The sequence below is a fragment of the Salvelinus alpinus genome, chromosome 1, assembly GCF_045679555.1.
Source record: "Salvelinus alpinus chromosome 1, SLU_Salpinus.1, whole genome shotgun sequence".
NCBI lineage: Eukaryota > Metazoa > Chordata > Actinopteri > Salmoniformes > Salmonidae > Salvelinus > Salvelinus alpinus.
Window position 1 is genome coordinate 5117305 of NC_092086.1, and position 23420 is coordinate 5140724.

At 47.3% G+C, this 23420-nt stretch overlaps 1 protein-coding gene across 2 annotated transcripts in view; it reads right to left on the reverse strand.

Moving 5' to 3' along the window:
* The window catches only part of LOC139569450 (protein kinase C beta type-like), a 154187-nt gene extending 148090 nt beyond the window's left edge, over window positions 1–6097 (reverse strand). For both annotated transcript variants that reach the window (XM_071390977.1, XM_071390978.1), the window contains exons 1-2: window positions 5615–6097; window positions 3237–3268 (exon numbers count right to left, since the gene is read on the reverse strand). In XM_071390977.1, coding sequence (XP_071247078.1) covers window positions 3237–3268; window positions 5615–5787 — 205 coding nt within the window. In that variant the 5' untranslated portion in view covers window positions 5788–6097. The remainder of the gene's footprint in view (window positions 1–3236; window positions 3269–5614) is intronic.
* Window positions 6098–23420: the final 17323 nt, after the last annotated feature.

Sequence of the window (23420 nt, forward strand, 5' to 3'; positions counted from 1 at the left end):
TAGTGGTTAGAGCAGGTAGCCTAGTGGTTAGAGCAGGTAGCCTAGTGGTTAGAGACAGGTAGCCTAGTGGTTAGAGCAGGTAGCCTAGTGGTTAGAGCAGGTAGCCTAGTGGTTAGAGCAGGTAGCCTAGTGGTTAGAGCAGGTAGCCTAGTGGTTAGAGCAGGTAGCCTAGTGGTTAGAGCAGGTAGCCTAGTGGTTAGAGCAGGTAGCCTAGTGGTTAGAGACACGTAGCCTCGTGGTTAGATGTTAGTGGAATTAAATAATTCCTCTAATATACTCATTAATTAAATTCAATCTGTCTATTTATAAGAATTTGTAAGATACTTATTAACATAAAATAGACAGGATACAGTCTTATTAAAATGAGATAATAGTGTTTATTCTCGGAGCACGCTCCCATTTGATCATAAACACAGGCTTATATACAAGATATGACGTCATAGGTTACAGAATAAGTCTCATTGTCCTGACAAATAGAAAACAGGTTCAAAAGTTCATTCCAACTTCACAGCACACACACATGACACATAATATAATCAATTATCCTGAAGGCTCACTATAATTTATTACCACTTTAGCAGACAACTCAAGATAATGGAAGACCTAAAAAGTTACCCACAGCCTTATCTAAACATCTCAGGGCTAAGTTGGGTCAGTTCAACCAGAGTTTAATGACCCTTTCTGCTTACTTTATAACCCACAACACAAATCTCTTTTCACCAGGCGTGCAGAGTTCAATTAGTTATAGTTTTATCTAAAGCTAGAATTTGTTTTAACTATTTATTAACAAAATTCCTAACATTAGAGCTGGTAGCCTAGTGGTTAGAGCAGGTAGCCTAGTGGTTAGAGAAGGTAGCCTAGTGGTTAGAGACAGGTAGCCTCGTGGTTAGAGCAGGTAGCCTAGTGGTTAGAGCAGGTAGCCTAGTGGTTAGAGCAGGTAGCCTAGTGGTTAGAGGCAGGTAGCCTAGTGGTTAGAGCAGGTAGCCTAGTGGTTAGAGCAGGTAGCCTAGTGGTTAGAGCAGGTAGCCTAGTGGTTAGAGGCAGGTAGCCTAGTGGTTAGAGCCAGGTAGCCTAGTGGTTAGAGCAGGTAGCCTAGTGGTTAGAGCAGGTAGCCTAGTGGTTAGCGCAGGTAGCCTAGTGGTTAGAGCAGGTGGCCTAGTGGTTAGAGCAGGTAGCCTAGTGGTTAGAGCAGGTAGCCTAATGGTTAGAGCAGGTAGCCTAGTGGTTAGAGCAGGTAGCCTAGTGGTTAGAGGCAGGTAGCCTAGTGGTTAGAGGCAGGTAGCCTAGTGGTTAGAGCAGATAGCCTAGTGGTTAGCGCAGGTAGCCTAGTGGTTAGAGCAGGTGGCCTAGTGGTTAGAGGCAGGTAGCCTAGTGGTTAGAGCAGGTAGCCTAGTGGTTAGAGCAGGTAGCCTAGTGGTTAGAGCAGGTAGCCTAGTGGTTACAGCAGGTAGCCTAGTGGTTAGAGCAGGTAGTCTAGTGGTTAGAGCAGGTAGCCTAGTGGTTAGAGCAGGTAGCCTAGTGGTTAGAGCAGGTAGCCTAGTGGTTAGAGCAGGTAACCTAGTGGTTAGAGCAGGTAGCCTAGTGGTTAGAGCAGGTAGCCTAGTGGTTACAGCAGGTAGCCTAGTGGTTAGAGCAGGTAGCCTAGTGGTTAGAGCAGGTAGCCTAGTGGTTAGAGCAGGTAGCCTAGTGGTTAGAGCGTCGGACTAGTAACCGAAAGGTTGCTAGAGCGAATCCCCGAGCTGACAAGGTATAAATCTGTCCTTCTGCCCCTGAACAAGGCACTGTTCCTAGGCTGTCATTGTAAATAAGAATTTGTTCTTAAATGACATGTTAAATTGAAAATTTAAAATGTTTTAAATACTGACATTAACCATGAATAAAGTGTTTGAACCAAAGTGATGTCCATCTTAACCCACACATTCTGCTAAATGTGAATGTATGTGTGACCTAGTGGAAATTCCCTTTCTCCCTGAGCTGTGTAGTGATTCTCTCCCTTTCTCCCTGAGCTGTGTAGTGATTCTCTCCCTTTCTCCCTGAGCTGTGTAGTGATTCTCTCTCTCTCTCCCTGAGCTGTGTAGTGATTCTCTCTCTCTCTCCCTGAGCTGTGTAGTGATTCTCTCTCTTTCTCCCTGAGCTGTGTAGTGATTCTCTCTCTCTCTCCCTGAGCTGTGTAGTGATTCTCTCTCTCTCTCCCTGAGCTGTGTAGTGATTCTCTCTCTCTCTCTCCCTGAGCTGTGTAGTGATTCTCTCTCTTTCTCCGTGAGCTGTGTAGTGATTCTCTCCCTTTCTCCCTGAGCTGTGTAGTGATTCTCTCTCTCTCTCCCTGAGCTGTGTAGTGATTCTCTCCCTTTCTCCCTGAGCTGTGTAGTGATTCTCTCTCTTTCTCCCTGAGCTGTGTAGTGATTCTCTCCCTTTCTCCCTGAGCTGTGTAGTGATTCTCTCTCTCTTTCTCCCTGAGCTGTGTAGTGATTCTCTCTCTCTTTCTCCCTGAGCTGTGTAGTGATTCTCTCTCTTTCTCCCTGAGCTGTGAAGTGATACTCTCTCTACCCCAGACACACAGGTGGCTGAGAGAGCTCAACATATGTTAACATATGTTTCCAATGCCAATAAAGCCCCTTGAATTGAATTGAGAGAGAGGGATAGAGAGAGAGAGAGAGAGAGAGAGAGAGAGAGAGAGAGAGAGAGAGAGAGAGAGAGAGAGAGAGAGAGAGAGAGAGAGAGAGAGAGAGAGAGAGAGAGAGAGAGAGAGAGAGAGAGAGAGAGAGAGAGAGAGAGAGAGAGAGAGAGAGAGAGAGAGAGAGAGAGAGAGAGAGAGAAAGAGAGAGAGGAACAGAGAAAGAGGGAGAGAGAGAGAGAGAGAGAGAGAGAGAGAGAGAGAGAGAGAGAGAGAGAGAGAGAGAGAGAGAGAGAGAGAGAGAGAGAGAGAGAGAGAGAGAGAGAGGAACAGAGAAAGAGGAAGAGGGCGAGAGAGGGAGAGAGATAGAGAGAGCGAGAGAGAGAGCGAGAGAGAGCGAGGGAGAGAGAGAGAGAGAGAGGGAGAGAGAGAGAGAGAGACAGAGGAACAGAGAGAGAGAGAGAGAGAGGGACAGAGAGAGGGCGAGAGAGAGAGAAGAAGTAAGAGTGCCATAGTTCTCCTCCATGCTGAGTGCAGAAAGGTTCCGGAATCAGAACCCTGAGGCAGATAGTGGTGTGTGGGTGAGTGAAATAGATTCTCAGGCTCGTGGAGAGACGCCTACCTTGACACTGGAATCCCTGCTTGCCAAACCCCCTACAGAACAAATACAGAGAAAGCATTAGTCAAAAAAACACAATCACACAACTTGGATCACCGTGACAACAAATGAAGCCAGATGGATGGGGCTGTTGCGTAACTAAAACGAGCGTCAACATGTCACTCAGCGCCCGCCGACACTCTGTTTGGTGTTTTATTAACGGGAAACAATCCCACCACACAAACACACAACAGCCATTACTGGACAATTAAACTTGTTCTCCAGTTTACAGATAGATTTTAGCATTTTAAACAGATAATATGATGGGTAGATTGAAGTCCAAGGCAAAAGCGTGTCTCAGAGGAAAAATCGGCCTCATTTTAGAGGATGAGGATCCTCTGTAACAAAAGGCTGTTAAATCCCTCATGTCGACTATAAATGGATTACTATGTATCTATAACTACAGAACATCTGGTGATTTATATAAACATATTTTTATTTAACTAGGCAAGTCAGTTAAGAACAAATTCTTATTTACGTTGACGGCCTAGGAACAGTGTGGTTAACTTGCCTTGTTCAGGGGGCAGAACGACAGATTTTTTTTACCTTGTCAGCTCGGGGATTCAATCCAGCAACCTTTCGGTTACTAGTCCAACACTCTAGCCACTAGGCTACCTGTCTCCTACCACTAGGCTACCTGCTCTAACCACTAGGCTACCTGTCTCTAACCACTAGGCTACCTGCTCTAACCACTAGGCTACCTGCTCTAACCACTAGGCTACCTGCTCTAACCACTAGGCTACCTGTCTCTAACCACTAGGCTACCTGCTCTAACCACTAGGCTACCCTGCCGCCCCAAAATATAGGGTCTGTATTAAAACAGCAGAATTCAGAGCTATAACTTAAAGTGTTCCACCTGTGAGTCCGTCCCCTACCGTCGTCCCCTACCGTCGTCCCCTACCGTCGTCCCCTACCGTCATCCCCTACCGTCGTCCCCTACCGCCGTCCCCTACCGTCATCCCCTACCGTCGTCCCCTACCGCCGTCCCCTACCGTCGTCCCCTACCGTCGTCCCCTACCGTCATCCCCTACCGTCGTCCCCTACCGTCATCCCCTACCGTCATCCCCTACCGTCATTCTCATGTTGCGTGAGATGCTGGAACAACCTGCCTGCTGCAGGGATGAGATACTGGACAGCCTATAGCCTAGCCTAGCATGCTGCAGGGATGAGATACAGGACAGCCTATAGCCTAGCCTAGCATGCTGCAGGGGTGAGATACTGGACAGCCTATAGCCTAGCCTAGCCTGCTGCAGGGATGAGATACAGGACAGCCTATAGCCTAGCCTAGCATGCTGCAGGGGTGAGATACTGGACAGCCTATAGCCTAGCATGCTGCAGGGGTGAGATACTGGACAGCCTATAGCCTAGCCTGCTGTAGGGGTGAGATACTGGACATCCTATAGCCTAGCCTGCTGCAGGGGTGAGATACTGGACAGCCTATAGCCTAGCCTGCTGTAGGGGTGAGATACTGGACATCCTATAGCCTAGCATGCTGCAGGGGTGAGATACTGGACAGCCTATAGCCTAGCCTGCTGTAGGGGTGAGATACTGGACATCCTATAGCCTAGCCTGCTGCAGGGGTGAGATACTGGACAGCCTATGGCCTAGCCTGCTGCAGGGGTGAGATACTGGACAGCCTATAGCCTAGCCTAGCCTGCTGCAGGGATGAGATACTGGACAGCCTATAGCCTAGCCTAGCATGCTGCAGGGATGAGATAGTGGACAGCCTATAGTCTAGCCTGCTGTAGGGGTGAGATACTGGACAGCCTATAGCCTAGCCTGCTGCAGGGGTGAGATACTGGACAGCCTATAGCCTAGCCTGCTGCAGGGGTAAGATACTGGACAGCCTATAGCCTAGCCTGCTGTAGGGGTGAGATACTGGACAGCCTATAGCCTAGCCTGCTGCAGGGGTGAGATACTGGACAGCCTATAGCCTAGCCTGCTGCAGGGGTGAGATACTGGACAGCCTATAGCCTAGCCTGCTGCAGGGGTGAGATACTGGACAGCCTATAGCCTAGCATGCTGCAGGGGTGAGATACTGGACAGCCTATAGCCACACAGTGCGTTGTGTCCCCCTGTCGAACCAACGTGGAATAGACGTTGAATTGACGTCTGCGCCCAGTGAGTATCCAAGCCCGCTCTGTTCTACTCTCCTATCCCCGCTCAGACACTCCGATACCTCTCCCTCTATCTATCCCTCTTTTCCAACATTATCATTATATTACAACAGTAGCCCAAAGCCCTCAGCAAGAAAAAGGGGGTCAAACTCTTCATTCAAAAACCACCCCGCGGTACCTCTCTCTTTCTCTCCCTCCCATCCATCCATCTCCTCTCTCTCTCACCAGATGAAGTCGGTACAGTGGCTGCAGAAGGTTGGCTGTTTGAAGAAACGAGCGATGAACTTGTGGTCTTTCACTTCGTGCACGTTCTTCTGTCGGAGGGCGCCCTGACGCGCGAAGCCCCGCATCGGTTTCTCCTCTCCGTCGCTGTTGCTGTTCGCGCCGGAGTCAGCCATGGCTTTCTTTCGGTTTTACGTTTCAACGCGGTAAATGTGTGTTTTTTGTGTTTTGGGACTAAAGTAGAAGTTTTTTTTTTTGGAGAACCTCAACTGTCCGTTTGTTTGTTTCACTCAGTGTCCGTGTCGTCCGTGTCTTGTGTGTGTGTGCGTGTGTTATCTCCGTTTGTAACGGGAAAGATCAACAGCCGTTCCTTCCGTCAGCGCGACTCTGCTCTCGTTCTTTCCACCGGCTGACTGCTGCTTGCAAAGGAAGTACCATGGAGAGCAGGAGAGAACCGCTACATACACACTAACACACACACACACACACACACACCCCCTGTTACTAAACCTCGCCTCTTCAACTCAACATGTAACCCACCTGTGTGTGTGTCTGTGTGTGCGTGCTTGCGTGCGTGCGTGCGTGTCTCTCTCTACAGGTAGGGTTTTATAACATTCCAATTATAAGAAATGTGTCATCTGATGTCCCAGATATATCTCTCTGGGGTTTGGTAGTGTTATTAACGATATGTTATCTGATCCTCCAGATATAGCTCTATGGGGTTTGGTAGTGTTATTAACGATATGTTATCTGATCCTCCAGATATATCTCTATGGGGTTTGGTAGTGTTATTAACGATATGTTATCTGATCCTACAGATATAGCTCTATGGGGTTTGGTAGTGTTATTAACGATATGTTATCTGATCCTCCAGATATATCTCTATGGGGTTTGGTAGTGTTATTAACGATATGTTATCTGATGTACCAGATATATCTCTATGGGGTTTGGTAGTGTTATTAACGATATGTTATCTGATGTCCCAGATATAGCTCTCTGGGGTTTGGTAGTGTTATTAACGATATGTTATCTGATCCTCCAGATATATCTCTATGGGGTTTGGTAGTGTTATTAACGATATGTTATCTGATGTCCCAGATATAGCTCTATGGGGTTTGGTAGTGTTATTAACGATATGTTATCTGGTCCTCCAGATATAGCTCTATGGGGTTTGGTAGTGTTATTAACGATATGTTATCTGATGTCCCAGATATAGCTCTCTGGGGTTTGGTAGTGTTATTAACGATATGTTATCTGATCCTCCAGATATAGCTCTATGGGGTTTGGTAGTGTTATTAACGATATGTTATCTGATGTCCCAGATATAGCTCTATGGGGTTTGGTAGTGTTATTAACGATATGTTATCTGATCCCCCAGATATATCTCTATGGGGTTTGGTAGTGTTATTAACGATATGTTATCTGATGTACCAGATATATCTCTATGGGGTTTGGTAGTGTTATTAACGATATGTTATCTGATCCTCCAGATATAGCTCTATGGGGTTTGGTAGTGTTATTAACGATATGTTATCTGATGTCCCAGATATAGCTCTATGGGGTTTGGTAGTGTTATTAACGATATGTTATCTGATCCTCCAGATATAGCTCTATGGGGTTTGGTAGTGTTATTAACGATATGTTATCTGATGTCCCAGATATAGCTCTATGGGGTTTGGTAGTGTTATTAACGATATGTTATCTGATGTCCCAGATATATCTCTATGGGGTTTGGTAGTGTTATTAACGATATGTTATCTGATCCTCCAGATATAGCTCTATGGGGTTTGGTAGTGTTATTAACGATATGTTATCTGATGTCCCAGATATAGCTCTATGGGGTTTGGTAGTGTTATTAACGATATGTTATCTGATCCTCCAGATATAGCTCTATGGGGTTTGGTAGTGTTATTAACGATATGTTATCTGATCCCCCAGATATAGCTCTATGGGGTTTGGTAGTGTTATTAACGATATGTTATCTGATGTCCCAGATATAGCTCTATGGGGTTTGGTAGTGTTATTAACGATATGTTATCTGATCCTCCAGATATTTCTCTATGGGGTTTGGTAGTGTTATTAACGATATGTTATCTGATGTACCAGATATAGATGATGGTGATGATGATGGTGGGGATGGTAATGATGATGATGATGATGAGGGTGATGATGATGAGGGTGATGATGGTGATAATGATGAAGGTGATGATGATGATGATGATGATGGTGGTGATGATGATGATGATGATGATGATGGTGATGATGAAGGTGATGATGATGGTGATGATGGGGATGATGATGGTGATGATGATGATGGTGATGAGGGTGATGACGGTGGTGATGATGATGATGATGAGGGTGATGATGATGATGAGGGTAATGATGATGATGAGGGTGATGATGATGATGAGGATGATGATGATGGTGATGGTAGTGGTGATGATGGTGGTGATGATGATGACGATGATGATGATGATGGTGATGATGATGATGATGGTGATGATGATGGTGATGATGATGATGATGATGATGAGGGTGATGATGAGGGTGAGGGTGATGATGATGTTGATGGTGATGATGATGATGATGTGAATCTGGGGAATATGAAGCACCTGCAATTGTGTCTCCTCTCTGTGACCTTAAAGTCCTGGTCTCCCCAGACCTAGAAACGACGACCTATTGGTGTCCAGAGGGTTGTGGGTTCACATCCAGGTATGGATGGAATGTACTGGTCTCCCCAGACCTAGAAACAACGACCTATTGGTGTCCAGAGGGTTGTGGGTTAACATGCAGGTTGGGATGGAATGTACTGGTCTCCCCAGACCTAGAAACGACGACCTATTGGTGTCCAGAGGGTTGTGGGTTCACATCCAGGTTGGGATGGAATGTACTGGTCTCCCCAGACCTAGAAACGATGACCTATTGGTGTCCAGAGGGTTGTGGGTTCAAATCCAGGTTGGGATGGAATGTACTGGTCTCCCCAGACCTAGAAACGATGACCTATTGGTGTTCAGAGGGTTGTGGGTTAACATGCAGGTTGGGATGGAATGTACTGGTCTCCCCAGACCTAGAAACGATGACCTATTAGTGTCCAGAGGGTTGTGGGTTCACATCCAGGTTGGGATGGAATGTACTGGTCTCCCCAGACCTAGAAACGATGACCTATTGGTGTCCAGAGGGTTGTGGGTTCACATCCAGGTTGGAATGGAATGTACTGGTCTCCCCAGACCTAGAAACGACGACCTATTGGTGTCCAGAGGGTTGTGGGTTCACATCCAGGTTGGGAGACAGTTACAGTCAACAATAACCATGTAGACCGACCATGTATACCGACCATGTAGACCGACCATGTAGACCGACCATATAGACCGACCATGTAAACCGACCATGTAGACCGACCATGTAAACCGACCACGTAGACCGACCACGTAGACCGATGACGTAGACATGTAGACCGACCATGTAGACCGACCATGTACACCGACCATGTAGACCGACCATGTAAACCGACCATGTAGACCGACCATGTAAACCGACCATGTAGACCGACCATGTAGACCGACCATGTAAACCGACCATGTAGACCGACCATGTAGACCGACCATGTAGACCGACCATGTAGACCGACCATGTAGACCGACCATGTAGACCGACCATGTAGACCGACCATGTAGACAGACCATGTAAACCGACCAGTAGACCGACCATGTAGACCGACCATGTAGACCGACCATGTAGACGTCCATGTAGACCGACCATGTAGACCGACCATGTAGACAGACCATGTATACCGACCATGTAGACCGACCATGTAGACCGACCATGTAGACCGACCATGTAGACCGACCATGTAGACAGACCATGTAGACCGACCATGTAGACCGACCATGTAGACCGACTTCATTCTTCATTTTCTTTTCTCTCTCTTCACGGTCTGAAAAGCAACAGTCATGACACGCACAATGAATCATCAATTCACACAGGAAACCTCTCAATTCAATTTAAATTTCAATTTAAGGGGCTTTATTGTCATGGGAAACATGTGTTTACATCGACAAAGCAAGTGAAATAGATAATAAACAAAAGTGAAATAAAGAAAAAAATGAACTCTCTCTCTCTCTGTGTCTACCTCTGTCTCTGTCTCTCTCTCTCTCTCTCTCTGCATCTCTCTCTCTCTCTCTCTCTCTCTGCGTCTCTCTGTCTCTCTCTCTCTCTCTCTCTCTCTCTCTCTCTCTCTCTCTCTCTGTGTCTCTCTCTCTCTCTGTCTCTCTCTCTCTCTCTCTCTGCGTCTCTCTCTCTCTGCGTCTCTCTGAATCTCTCTATAGTTATATAAAATTGCTCTTTGCATCACCGGCTAGGACGAACCTAAACACACACACACACAAACAAAGATGTCTGTGTAGGAGGTAAGGCCAAGAAGCCATCATTATGTATACACTGAGGATCAGAAGATCCATACGTCCAGGAGAACACACACACACACACACACACACACACACACACACACACACACACACACACACACACACACACACACACACACACACACACACACACACACACACACCACTAACACATCTACATACACACACACACACACATCTACACACTGACCACTAACACACATCTACACACTGACCACTAACACATCTACACACTGACCACTAACACATCTACACACTGACCACTAACACATCTACACACTGACCACTAACACATCTACACACTGACCACTAACACATCTACACACTGACCACTAACACACATCTACACACTGACCACTAACACATCTACACACTGACCACTAACACATCTACACACTGACCACTAACACATCTACACACTGACCACTAACACATCTACACACTGACCACTAACACATCTACACACTGACCACGAACACACATCTACACACTGACCACTAACACATCTACACACTGACCACTAACACATCTACACACTGACCACTAACACATCTACACACTGACCACTAACACATCTACACACTGACCACTAACACATCTACACACTGACCACTAACACACATCTACACACTGACCACTAACACATCTACACACTGACCACTAACACACATCTACACACTGACCACTAACACACATCTACACACTGACCACTAACACATCTACACACTGACCACTAACACATCTACACACTGACCACTAACACATCTACACACTGACCACTAACACATCTACACACTGACCACTAACACATCTACACACTGACCACTAACACATCTACACACTGACCACTAACACATCTACACACTGACCACTAACACATCTACACACTGACCACTAACACATCTACACACTGACCACTAACACACATCTACACACTGACCACTAACACACATCTACACACTGACCACTAACACATCTACACACTGACCACTAACACATCTACACACTGACCACTAACACATCTACACACTGACCACTAACACATCTACACACTGACCACTAACACATCTACACACTGACCACTAACACACATCTACACACTGACCACTAACACATCTACACACTGACCACTAACACATCTACACACTGACCACTAACACATCTACACACTGACCACTAACACATCTACACACTGACCACTAACACACATCTACACACTGACCACTAACACATCTACACACTGACCACTAACACATCTACACACTGACCACTAACACATCTACACACTGACCACTAACACATCTACACACTGACCACTAACACATCTACACACTGACCACTAACACACATCTACACACTGACCACTAACACATCTACACACTGACCACTAACACACATCTACACACTGACCACTAACACACATCTACACACTGACCACTAACACATCTACACACTGACCACTAACACATCTACACACTGACCACTAACACATCTACACACTGACCACTAACACATCTACACACTGACCACTAACACATCTACACACTGACCACTAACACATCTACACACTGACCACTAACACATCTACACACTGACCACTAACACATCTACACACTGACCACTAACACATCTACACACTGACCACTAACACATCTACACACTGACCACTAACACATCTACACACTGACCACTAACACATCTACACACTGACCACTAACACATCTACACACTGACCACTAACACACATCTACACACTGACCACTAACACATCTACACACTGACCACTAACACATCTACACACTGACCACTAACACACATCTACACACTGACCACTAACACACATCTACACACTGACCACTAACACATCTACACACTGACCACTAACACATCTACACACTGACCACTAACACATCTACACACTGACCACTAACACATCTACACACTGACCACTAACACATCTACACACTGACCACTAACACATCTACACACTGACCACTAACACATCTACACACTGACCACTAACACATCTAGCATGCACTCAGGCATGTACACGCAAACACACACACACACACAAACACACATTCACACACAGACACACACACACACACACAGAATCACGGAAACACATAGAAACACACAGAAACACACACAGACAGGGCCCGTAGTTGCCCTCCCACTCAGTGCTTTATATAAGACAATCTCAGTACAGGGACTTCCTCTAAGAGAAGGTGTACAGAGGTTGATCTATCTGAAATACCTTATGCAAGGTTCCCACACACACACACACACACACACACACACACACACACACACACACACACACACACACACACACACACACACACACACACACACACACACACACACACACACACACACACACACACACACACACACACACACACACACACACACATTACAGTATTATCTTGTCTTTATGTAACTCTCATTCTCCCTTGTTCTTCTCCATCTGTTTCTCTCTCTCTCTCTCTCATTCAACCTTACTTTCTCACCCCTTATCTCTCCCTCTCGGGACTTGGTTGTGTGAGGGTGTTGCGGGGTGTGTGAGGGTGTTGTGTGGTGTGTGAGGGTGTTGCGGGGTGTGTGTGGGTGTTGTGGGGTGTGTGAAGGTGATGTGGGGTGTGTGAGGGTGTTGTGGGGTGTGTGAGGGTGTTGTGGGGTGTGTGAGGGTGTTGTGGGGTGTGTGAGGGTGTTGCGGGGTGTGTGAGGGTGTTGTGGGGTGTGTGAGGGTGTTGTGGGGTGTGTGAGGGTGTTGTGGGGTGTGTGAGGGTGTTGTGGGGTGTGTGAGGGTGGTTATGGGGTGTGTGAGGGTGTTGTGGGGTGTGTGAGGGTGGTTATGGGGTGTGTGAGGGTGTTGTGGGGTGTGTGAGGGTGTTGTGGGGTGTGTGAGGGTGTTGTGGGGTGTGTGAGGGTGTTGTGGGTGGTGTGAGGGTGTTGTGGGGTGTGTGAGGGTGTTGTGGGGTGTGTGAGGGTGTTGTGGGGTGTGTGAGGGTGTTGTGGGGTGTGTGAGGGTGTTGTGGGTGGTGTGAGGGTGTTGTGGGGTGTGTGAGGGTGTTGTGGGGTGTGTGAGGGTGTTGTGGGGTGTGTGAGGGTGTTGTGGGTGGTGTGAGGGTGTTGTGGGGTGTGTGAGGGTGTTGTGGGGTGTGTGAGGGTGTTGTGGGGTGTGTGAGGGTGTTGTGGGGTGTGTGAGGGGTAAAGGACCAGACATGAAATGGGTTTAGAATATTTATTGAGGAAATTAAATGGATGTTAGAATGAGGATTCAGTGGAGGAATGAGAACAGACCGGATGAAGGAATCAGTGCGAATGAGAAACGACCAGATGAAGGAACCAGAGAGGGAATGAGAAACGACCGGATGAAGGAACCAGAGGGGAATGAGAAACGACCGGATGAAGGAACCAGAGGGGAATGAGAACAGACCGGATGAAGCCAAGGGCTGCAGATACCTATCAGTCACATGAGGCGGGTGTCCTTCCTGGTAGGATGATACCTCTCTGTCTCTGCTCTATATGACAGCTCCAGTCATATGAGGGGGGTGTCCCTCCTAGTAGGATGATACCTCTCTGTCTCTGCTCTATATGACAGCTCCAGTCATATGGGGGGTGTCCCTCCTAGTAGGATGATACCTCTCTGTCTCTGCTCTATATGACAGCTCCAGTCATATGGGGGGTGTCCCTCCTAGTAGGATGATACCTCTCTGTCTCTGCTCTATATGACAGCTCCAGTCATATGAGGGGGGTGTCCCTCCTAGTAGGATGACACCTCTCTGTCTCTGCTCTACATGACATCTCCAGTCATATGAGGGCGGTGTCCCTCCTAGTAGGATGATACTTATCTGTCTCTGTTCTATATAACAGCTCCAGTCATATGAGGGGGGTGTCCCTCCTAGTAGGATGATACCTCTCTGTCTCTGCTCTATATGACAGCTCCAGTCATATGGGGGGTGTCCCTCCTAGTAGGATAATACCTCTCTGTCTCTGCTCTATGTGACAGCTCCAGTCATATGAGGGGGGGGGGGGGGGTGTCCCTCCTAGTAGGATGATACCTCTCTGTCTCTGCTCTACATGACAGCTCCAGTCATATGAGGGGGGGGGGGGGGGGGTGTCCCTCCTAGTAGGATGATACCTCTCTGTCTCTGCTCTATGTGACAGCTCCAGTCATATGAGGGGGGTGTCCCTCCTAGTAGGATTATACCTCTCTGTCTCTGTTCTATATGACAGCTCCAGTCATATGAGGGGTGTGTCCCTCCTAGTAGGATGATACTTCTCTGTCTCTGCTCTATATGACAGCTCCAGTCATATGGGGGGTGTCCCTCCTAGTAGGATGACACCTCTCTGTCTCTGTTCTATATGACAGCTCCAGTCATATGAGGGGTGTCCCTCCTAGTAGGATGATACCTCTCTGTCTCTGCTCTATATGACAGCTCCAGTCATATGGGGGGTGTCCCTCCCAGTAGGATGATACCTCTCTGTCTCTGCTCTATATGACAGCTCCAGTCATATGGGAGGGGGGGGGGGGGGTCCCTCCTAGTAGGATGATACCTCTCTGTCTCTGCTCTAAATGACAGCTCCAGTCATATGAGGGGGGTGTCCCTCCTAGTAGGATGACACCTCTCTGTCTCTGCTCTAAATGACAGCTCCAGTCATATGAGGGGGGTGTCCCTCCTATTAGGATGATACCTCTCTGTCTCTGCTCTATATGACAGCTCCAGTCATATGGGGGGGGGGGGGGGTCCCTCCTAGTAGGATGATACCTCTCTGTCTCTAATCTATGTGACAGCTCCAGTCATATGAGGGGGTGTCCCTCCTAGTAGGATGATACCTCTCTGTCTCTGTTCTATATGACAACTCCAGTCATATGAGGGGGTGTCCCTCCTAGTAGGATGATACCTCTCTGTCTCTGCTCTATATGACAGCTCCAGTTATATGGGGGGGGTGTCCCTCCTAGTAGGATGATACCTCTCTGTCTCTGCTCTATATGACAGCTCCAGTCATATGAGGGGGGTGTCCCTCCCAGTAGGATGATACCTCTCTGTCTCTGCTCTATATGACAGCTCCAGTCATATGAGGGGGGTGTTCCTCCTAGTAGGATGATACCTCTCTGTCTCTGCTCTATGTGACAGCTCCAGTCATATGGGGGGTGTCCCTCCTAGTAGGATGATACCTCTCTGTCTCTGCTCTATATGACAGCTCCAGTCATATGAGGGGGGTGTTCCTCCTAGTAGGATGATACCTCTCTGTCTCTGCTCTATGTGACAGCTCCAGTCATATGGGGGGTGTCCCTCCTAGTAGGATGATACCTCTCTGTCTCTGCTCTATATGACAGCTCCAGTCATATGGGGGGTGTCCCTCCTAGTAGGATTATACCTCTCTGTCTCTGCTCTATGTGACAGCTCCAGTCATATGAGGGGGGTGTCCCTCCTAGTAGGATGATACCTCTCTGTCTCTGCTCTATATGACAGCTCCAGTCATATGGGGGGTGTCCCTCCTAGTAGGATAATACCTCTCTGTCTCTGCTCTATGTGACAACTTCAGTCATATGAGGGGGGGGGGGGGTGTCCCTCCTAGTAGGATGATACTTCTCTGTCTCTGCTCTACATGAAAGCTCCAGTCATATGAGGGGGGGGGGGTGTCCCTCCTAGTAGGATGATACCTCTCTGTCTCTGCTCTATGTGACAGCTCCAGTCATATTTTTATTTTTTTATTTTTTATTTAACCTTTATTTAACCAGGTAGGCAAATTGAGAACACGTTCTCATTTACAATTGCGACCTGGCCAAGATAAAGCAAAGCAGTTCGACACATACAACAACACATAGTTACACATGGAGTAAAACAAACATATAGTCAATGATACAGTGAAAAAAAAATAAGTCTATATACAATGTGAGCAAGTGAGGTGAGATAAGGGAGGTGAAGGCAAACAAATATATGTATAAATAAATAAAAATATAAAAAGGCCATGGAGGCGAAGTGAGTACAACACAGCAAGTCAAATAAAAACTAAAAAAAAACACTGGAATGGTTGGTTTGCAGTGGAAGAAAGTGCAAAGTAGAGACAGAAATAATGGGGTGCAAAGGAGCAAAATAAATTAATAAATAAATACAGTAGGTAAAGAGGTAGTTGTTTGGGCTAAATTGTAGATGGGTTATGCACAGGTGCAGTAATCTATGAGCTGCTCTGACAGCTGGTGCTTAAAGCTAGTGAGGGAGATAGGTGTTTCCAGTTTCAGAGATTTTTGTAGTTCGTTCCAGTCATTGGCAGCAGAGAACTGGAAGGAGAGGCGTCCAAAGGAAGAATTGGTTTTGGGGGTGACTAGAGAGATATACCTGCTGGAGCGCGTGCTACAGGTAGGTGCTGCTATGGTGACCAGCGAGCTGAGATAAGGGGGGACTTTACCTAGCAGGGTCTTGTAGATGACCTGGAACCAGTGGGTTTGGCGACGAGTATGAAGCGAGGGCCAGCCAACGAGAGTGTACAGGTCGCAGTGGTGGGTAGTATATGGGGCTTTGGTGACAAAACGGATGGCACTGTGATAGACTGCATCCAATTTATTGAGTAGGGTTTTGGAGGCTATTTTGTAAATGACATCACCGAAGTCGAGGATTGGTAGGATGGTCAGTTTTACAAGGGTATGTTTGGCAGCATGAGTAAAGGATGCTTTGTTGCGGAATAGGAAGCCAATTCTAGATTTGACTTTGGATTGGAGATGTTTGATGTGAGTCTGGAAGGAGAGTTTACAGTCTAACCAGACACCTAGGTATTTGTAGTTGTCCACATATTCTAAGTCAGAGCCGTCCAAAGTAGTGATGTTGGACAGGCGGGCAGGAGCAGGCAGCGATCGGTTGAAGAGCATGCATTTGGTTTTACTTGTATTTAAGAGCAGTTGGAGGCCACGGAAGGAGAGTTGTATGGCATTGAAGCTCGCCTGGAGGGTTGTTAACACAGTGTCAAAAGAAGGGCCAGAAGTATACAGAATAGTGTCGTCTGCGTAGAGGTGGATCAGAGAATCACCAGCAGCAAGAGCGACATCATTGATGTAAACAGAGAAGAGAGTCGGTCCAAGAATTGAACCCTGTGGCACCCCCATAGAGACTGCCAGAGGCCCGGACAACAGACCCTCCGATTTGACACACTGAACTCGATCAGAGAAGTAGTTGGTGAACCAGGCGAGGCAATCATTAGAGAAACCAAGGCTGTCGAGTCTGCCAATGAGGATGTGGTGATTGACAGAGTCAAAAGCCTTGGCCAGGTCAATGAATACGGCTGCACAGTATTGTTTCCTATCGATGGCGGTTACGATATCGTTTATGACCTTGAGCGTGGCTGAGGTGCACCCATGACCAGCTCTGAAACCAGATTGCATAGCGGAGAAGGTGTGGTGGGATTCGAAATGGTCGGTAATCTGTTTGTTGACTTGGCTTTCGAAGACCTTAGAAAGGCAGGGTAGGATAGATATAGGTCTGTAGCAGTTAGGGTCAAGGGTGTCCCCCCCTTTGAAGAGGGGGATAACCGCAGCTGCTTTCCAATCTTTGGGGATCTCAGACGACACGAAAGAGAGGTTGAAGAGGCTAGTAATAGGGGTGGCAACAATTTCAGCAGATAGTTTTAGAAAGAAAGGGTCCAGATTATCTAGCCCGGCTGATTTGTAAGGGTCCAGATTTTGCAGCTCATTTAGAACATCAGCTGACTGTATTTGGGAGAAAGAGAAATGGGGAAGGCTTGGGCGAGTAGCAGAGGGGAGGGCAGTGCTGTTGTCCGGGGTAGGGGTAGCCAGGTGGAAAGCATGGCCAGCCGTAGAAAAATGCTTATTGAAATTCTCAATTATAGTGGATTTGTCGGTGGTGACAGTGTTTCCTATCTTCAGAGCGGTTGGAAGCTGGGAGGAGGTGTTCTTATTCTCCATGGACTTTACGGTGTCCCAGAACTTTTTTGAATTTGTGTTGCAGGAAGCAAATTTCTGCTTGAAAAAGGTAGCCTTGGCTGTTCTAACTGCCTGTGTATATTGGTTTCTGGCTTCCCTGAAAAGTTGCATATCACGGGGGCTGTTCGATGCTAATGCAGAACGCCATAGGATGTTTTTCTGTTGGTTAAGGGCAGTCAGGTCAGGAGAGAACCAAGGGCTATATCTGTTCCTGGTTCTAAATTTCTTGAATGGGGCATGCTTATTCAAGATGGTGAGGAAGGCATTTTTAAAAAATGACCAGGCATCCTCTACTGACGGGATGAGATCAATATCCTTCCAGGATACCCCGGCCAGGTCGATTAGAAAGGCCTGCTCGCTGAAGTGTTTCAGGGAGCGTTTGACAGTGATGAGTGGAGGTCGTTTGACCGCTGACCCATTACGGATGCAGGCAATGAGGCAGTGATCGCTGAGATCTTGGTTGAAAACAGCAGAGGTGTATTTGGAGGGCAAGTTTGTTAGGATGATATCTATGAGGGTACCCGTGTTTACGGAATTGGGGTGGTACCTGGTAGGTTCATTGATAATTTGTGTGAGATTGAGGGCATCAAGCTTAGATTGTAGGGTGGCTGGGGTGTTGAGCATGTTCAAATTTAGGTCGCCTAGCAGCACGAGCTCTGAAGATAGATGGGGGGCAATCAGTTCACATATAGTGTCCAGAGCACAGCTGGGGGCAGAGGGTGGTCTATAGCAGGCGGCAACGGTGAGAGACTTGTTTTTAGAGAGGTGGATTTTTAAAAGGAGAAGTTCAAATTGTTTGGGAACAGACCTGGATAGTATAACAGAACTCTGCAGGCAGTCTTTGCAGTAGATTGCAACACCGCCCCCTTTGGCCGTTCTATCTTGTCTGAAAATCTTGTAATTGGGGATGAAAATGTCTGAATTTTTGGTGGTCTTTCTAAGCCAGGATTCAGACACGGCTAAAACATCCGGGTTGGCAGAGTGTGCTAAAGCAGTGAACAAAACAAACTTAGGGAGGAGGCTTCTAATGTTAACATGCATGAAGCCAAGGCTATTACGGTTACAGAAGTCATCAAAAGAGAGCGCCTGGGGAATAGGAGTGGAGCCAGGTACTGCAGGGCCTGGATTCACCTCTACATCACCAGAGGAACAGAGGAGGAGTAGGATAAGGGTACGGCTAAAAGCTATGAGAATTGGTCGCCTAGAGCTACTAGAGCAGAGAGTAAAAGGAAGTTTCTGGGGGCGATAAAATAGTTTAAAGGAATAATGTACAGACAAAGGTATGGTAGGATGTGAATACAGTGGAGGTAAACCTAGGTATTGAGTGATGATGAGAGAGATATTGTCTCTAGAAACATCATTGAAACCAGGTGATGTCATCGCATATGTGGGTGGTGGAACTGAGAGGTTGGATATGGTATAGAGAGCAGGGCTAGAATCTCTATATGAGGGGGGTGTCCCTCCTAGTAGGATGATACCTCTCTGTCTCTGCTCTATATGACAGTTCCAGTCATATGAGGGGGGTGTCTCTCCTAGTAGGATGACACCTCTCTGTCTCTGCTCTATATGTCAGCTCCAGTCATAATTTGTAGGTCGCTCTGGATAAGAGCGTCTGCTAAATGACTTAAATGTAAATGTAAATATAAGTGGGGTGTCCCTCCTAGTAGGATGATACCTCTCTGTCTCTGCTCTATATGACAGCTCCAGTCAAATGAGGGGGGTGTCCCTCCTAGTAGGATGATACTTCTCTGTCTCTGCTCTATATGACAGCTCCAGTCAAATGAGGGGGGTGTCCCTCCTAGTAGGATGATACCTCTCTGTCTCTGTTTTATGTGACAGCTCCAGTCATATGAGGGGGGTGTCCCTCCTAGTAGGATGATACCTCTCTGTCTCTGTCTCTGTTCTATATGACAGCTCCAGTCATATGAGGGGGGTGTCCCTCCTAGTAGGATGATACCTCTCTGTCTCTGCTCTATATGACAGCTCCAGTCAAATGAGGGGGGTGTCCCTCCTAGTAGGATGATACTTCTCTGTCTCTGCTCTATATGACAGCTCCAGTCAAATGAGGGGGGTGTCCCTCCTAGTAGGATGATACCTCTCTGTCTCTGTTTTATGTGACAGCTCCAGTCATATGAGGGGGGTGTCCCTCCTAGTAGGATGACACCTCTCTGTCTCTGCTCTAAATGACAGATCCAGTCATATGAGGGGTGTGTCCCTCCTAGTAGGATGATACCTCTCTGTCTCTGTTTTATGTGACAGCTCCAGTCATATGAGGGGGGTGTCCCTCCTAGTAGGATGATACCTCTCTGTCTCTGCTCTATGTGACAACTTCAGTCATATGAGGGGGGGGGGGGGGGTGTCCCTCCTAGTAGGATGATACCTCTCTGTCTCTGCTCTACATGAAAGCTCCAGTCATATGAGGGGGGGGGGGGTGTCCGTCCTAGTAGGATGATACCTCTCTGTCTCTGCTCTATGTGACAGCTCCAGTCATATGAGGGGGGTGTCCCTCCTAGTAGGATGATACCTCTCTGTCTCTGCTCTATATGACAGCTCCAGTCATATGAGGGGGGTGTCCCTCCTAGTAGGATGATACCTCTCTGTCTCTGCTCTATATGACAGTTCCAGTCATATGAGGGGGGTGTCTCTCCTAGTAGGATGACACCTCTCTGTCTCTGCTCTATATGTCAGCTCCAGTCATAATTTGTAAGTCGCTCTGGATAAGAGCGTCTGCTAAATGACTTAAATGTAAATGTAAATATAAGTGGGGTGTCCCTCCTAGTAGGATGATACCTCTCTGTCTCTGCTCTATATGACAGCTCCAGTCAAATGAGGGGGGTGTCCCTCCTAGTAGGATGATACTTCTCTGTCTCTGCTCTATATGACAGCTCCAGTCAAATGAGGGGGGTGTCCCTCCTAGTAGGATGATACCTCTCTGTCTCTGTTTTATGTGACAGCTCCAGTCATATGAGGGGGGTGTCCCTCCTAGTAGGATGATACCTCTCTGTCTCTGTCTCTGTTCTATATGACAGCTCCAGTCATATGAGGGGGGTGTCCCTCCTAGTAGGATGACACCTCTCTGTCTCTGCTCTAAATGACAGATCCAGTCATATGAGGGCTGTGTCCCTCCTAGTAGGATGATACCTCTCTGTCTCTGTTTTATGTGACAGCTCCAGTCATATGAGGGGGGTGTCCCTCCTAGTAGGATGATACCTCTCTGTCTCTGCTCTATATGACAGCTCCAGTCATATGAGGGGGGTGTCCCTCCTAGTAGGATGACACCTCTCTGTCTCTGCTCTACATGACAGCTCCAGTCATATGAGGGGGGTGTCCCTCCTAGTGGGATGACACCTCTCTGTCTCTGCTCTATATGACAGCTCCAGTCATATGAGGGGGGTGTCCCTCCTAGTAGGATGACACCTCTCTGTCTCTGCTCTATATGACAGCTCCAGTCATATGAGGGGGTGTCCCTCCTAGTAGGATGATACCTCTCTGTCTCTGCTCTATATGACAGCTCCAGTTATATGGGGGGGGGTGTCCCTCCTAGTAGGATGATACCTCTCTGTCTCTGCTCTATATGACAGCTCCAGTCATATGAGGGGGGTGTCCCTCCCAGTAGGATGATACCTCTCTGTCTCTGCTCTATATGACAGCTCCAGTCATATGAGGGGGGTGTTCCTCCTAGTAGGATGATACCTCTCTGTCTCTGCTCTATGTGACAGCTCCAGTCATATGGGGGGTGTCCCTCCTAGTAGGATGATACCTCTCTGTCTCTGCTCTATATGACAGCTCCAGTCATATGAGGGGGGTGTTCCTCCTAGTAGGATGATACCTCTCTGTCTCTGCTCTATGTGACAGCTCCAGTCATATGGGGGGTGTCCCTCCTAGTAGGATGATACCTCTCTGTCTCTGCTCTATATGACAGCTCCAGTCATATGGGGGGTGTCCCTCCTAGTAGGATTATACCTCTCTGTCTCTGCTCTATGTGACAGCTCCAGTCATATGAGGGGGGTGTCCCTCCTAGTAGGATGATACCTCTCTGTCTCTGCTCTATATGACAGCTCCAGTCATATGGGGGGTGTCCCTCCTAGTAGGATAATACCTCTCTGTCTCTGCTCTATGTGACAACTTCAGTCATATGAGGGGGGGGGGGGGTGTCCCTCCTAGTAGGATGATACTTCTCTGTCTCTGCTCTACATGAAAGCTCCAGTCATATGAGGGGGGGGGGTGTCCCTCCTAGTAGGATGATACCTCTCTGTCTCTGCTCTATGTGACAGCTCCAGTCATATTTTTATTTTTTTATTTTTTATTTAACCTTTATTTAACCAGGTAGGCAAATTGAGAACACGTTCTCATTTACAATTGCGACCTGGCCAAGATAAAGCAAAGCAGTTCGACACATACAACAACACATACAGTGGGGAGAACAAGTATTTGATACACTGCCGATTATGCAGGTTTTCCTACTTACAAAGCATGTAGAGGTTTGTAATTTTTATCATAGGTACACTTCAACTGTGAGAGACGGAATCTAAAACAAAAATCCAGAAAATCACATTGTATGATTTTTAAGTAATTAATTTGCATTTTATTGCATGACATAAGTATTTGATACATCAGAAAAGCAGAACTTAATATTTGGTACAGAAACCTTTGTTTGCAATTACAGAGATCATACGTTTCCTGTAGTTCTTGACCAGGTTTGCACACACTGCAGCAGGGATTTTGGCCCACTCCTCCATACAGAACTTCTCCAGATCCTTCAGGTTTCGGGGCTGTCGCTGGGCAATACGGACTTTCAGCTCCCTCCAAAGATTTTCTATTGGGTTCAGGTCTGGAGACTGGCTAGGCCACTCCAGGACCTTGAGATGCTTCTTACGGAGCCACTACTTAGTTGCCCTGGCTGTGTGTTTTGGGTCGTTGTCATGCTGGAAGACCCAGCCACGACCCATCTTCAATGCTCTTACTGAGGGAAGGAGGTTGTTGGCCAAGATCTCGCAATACATGGCCCCATCCATCCTCCCCTCAATACGGTGCAGTCGTCCTGTCCCCATTGCAGAAAGGCATCCCCAAAGAATGATGTTTCCACCTCCATGCTTCACGGTTGGGATGGTGTTCTTGGGGTTGTACTCATCCTTCTTCTTCCTCCAAACACGGCGAGTGGAGTTTAGACCAAAAAGCTCTATTTTTGTCTCATCAGACCACATGACCTTCTCCCATTCCTCCTCTGGATCATCCAGATGGTCATTGGCAAACTTCAGACGGGCCTGGACATGCGCTGGCTTGAGCAGGGGGACCTTGCGTGCGCTGCAGGATTTTAATCCATGATGGCGTAGTGTGTTACTAATGGTTTTCTTTGAGACTGTGGTCCCAGCTCTCTTCAGGTCATTGACCAGGTCCTGCCGTGTAGTTCTGGGCTGATCCCTCACATTCCTCATGATCA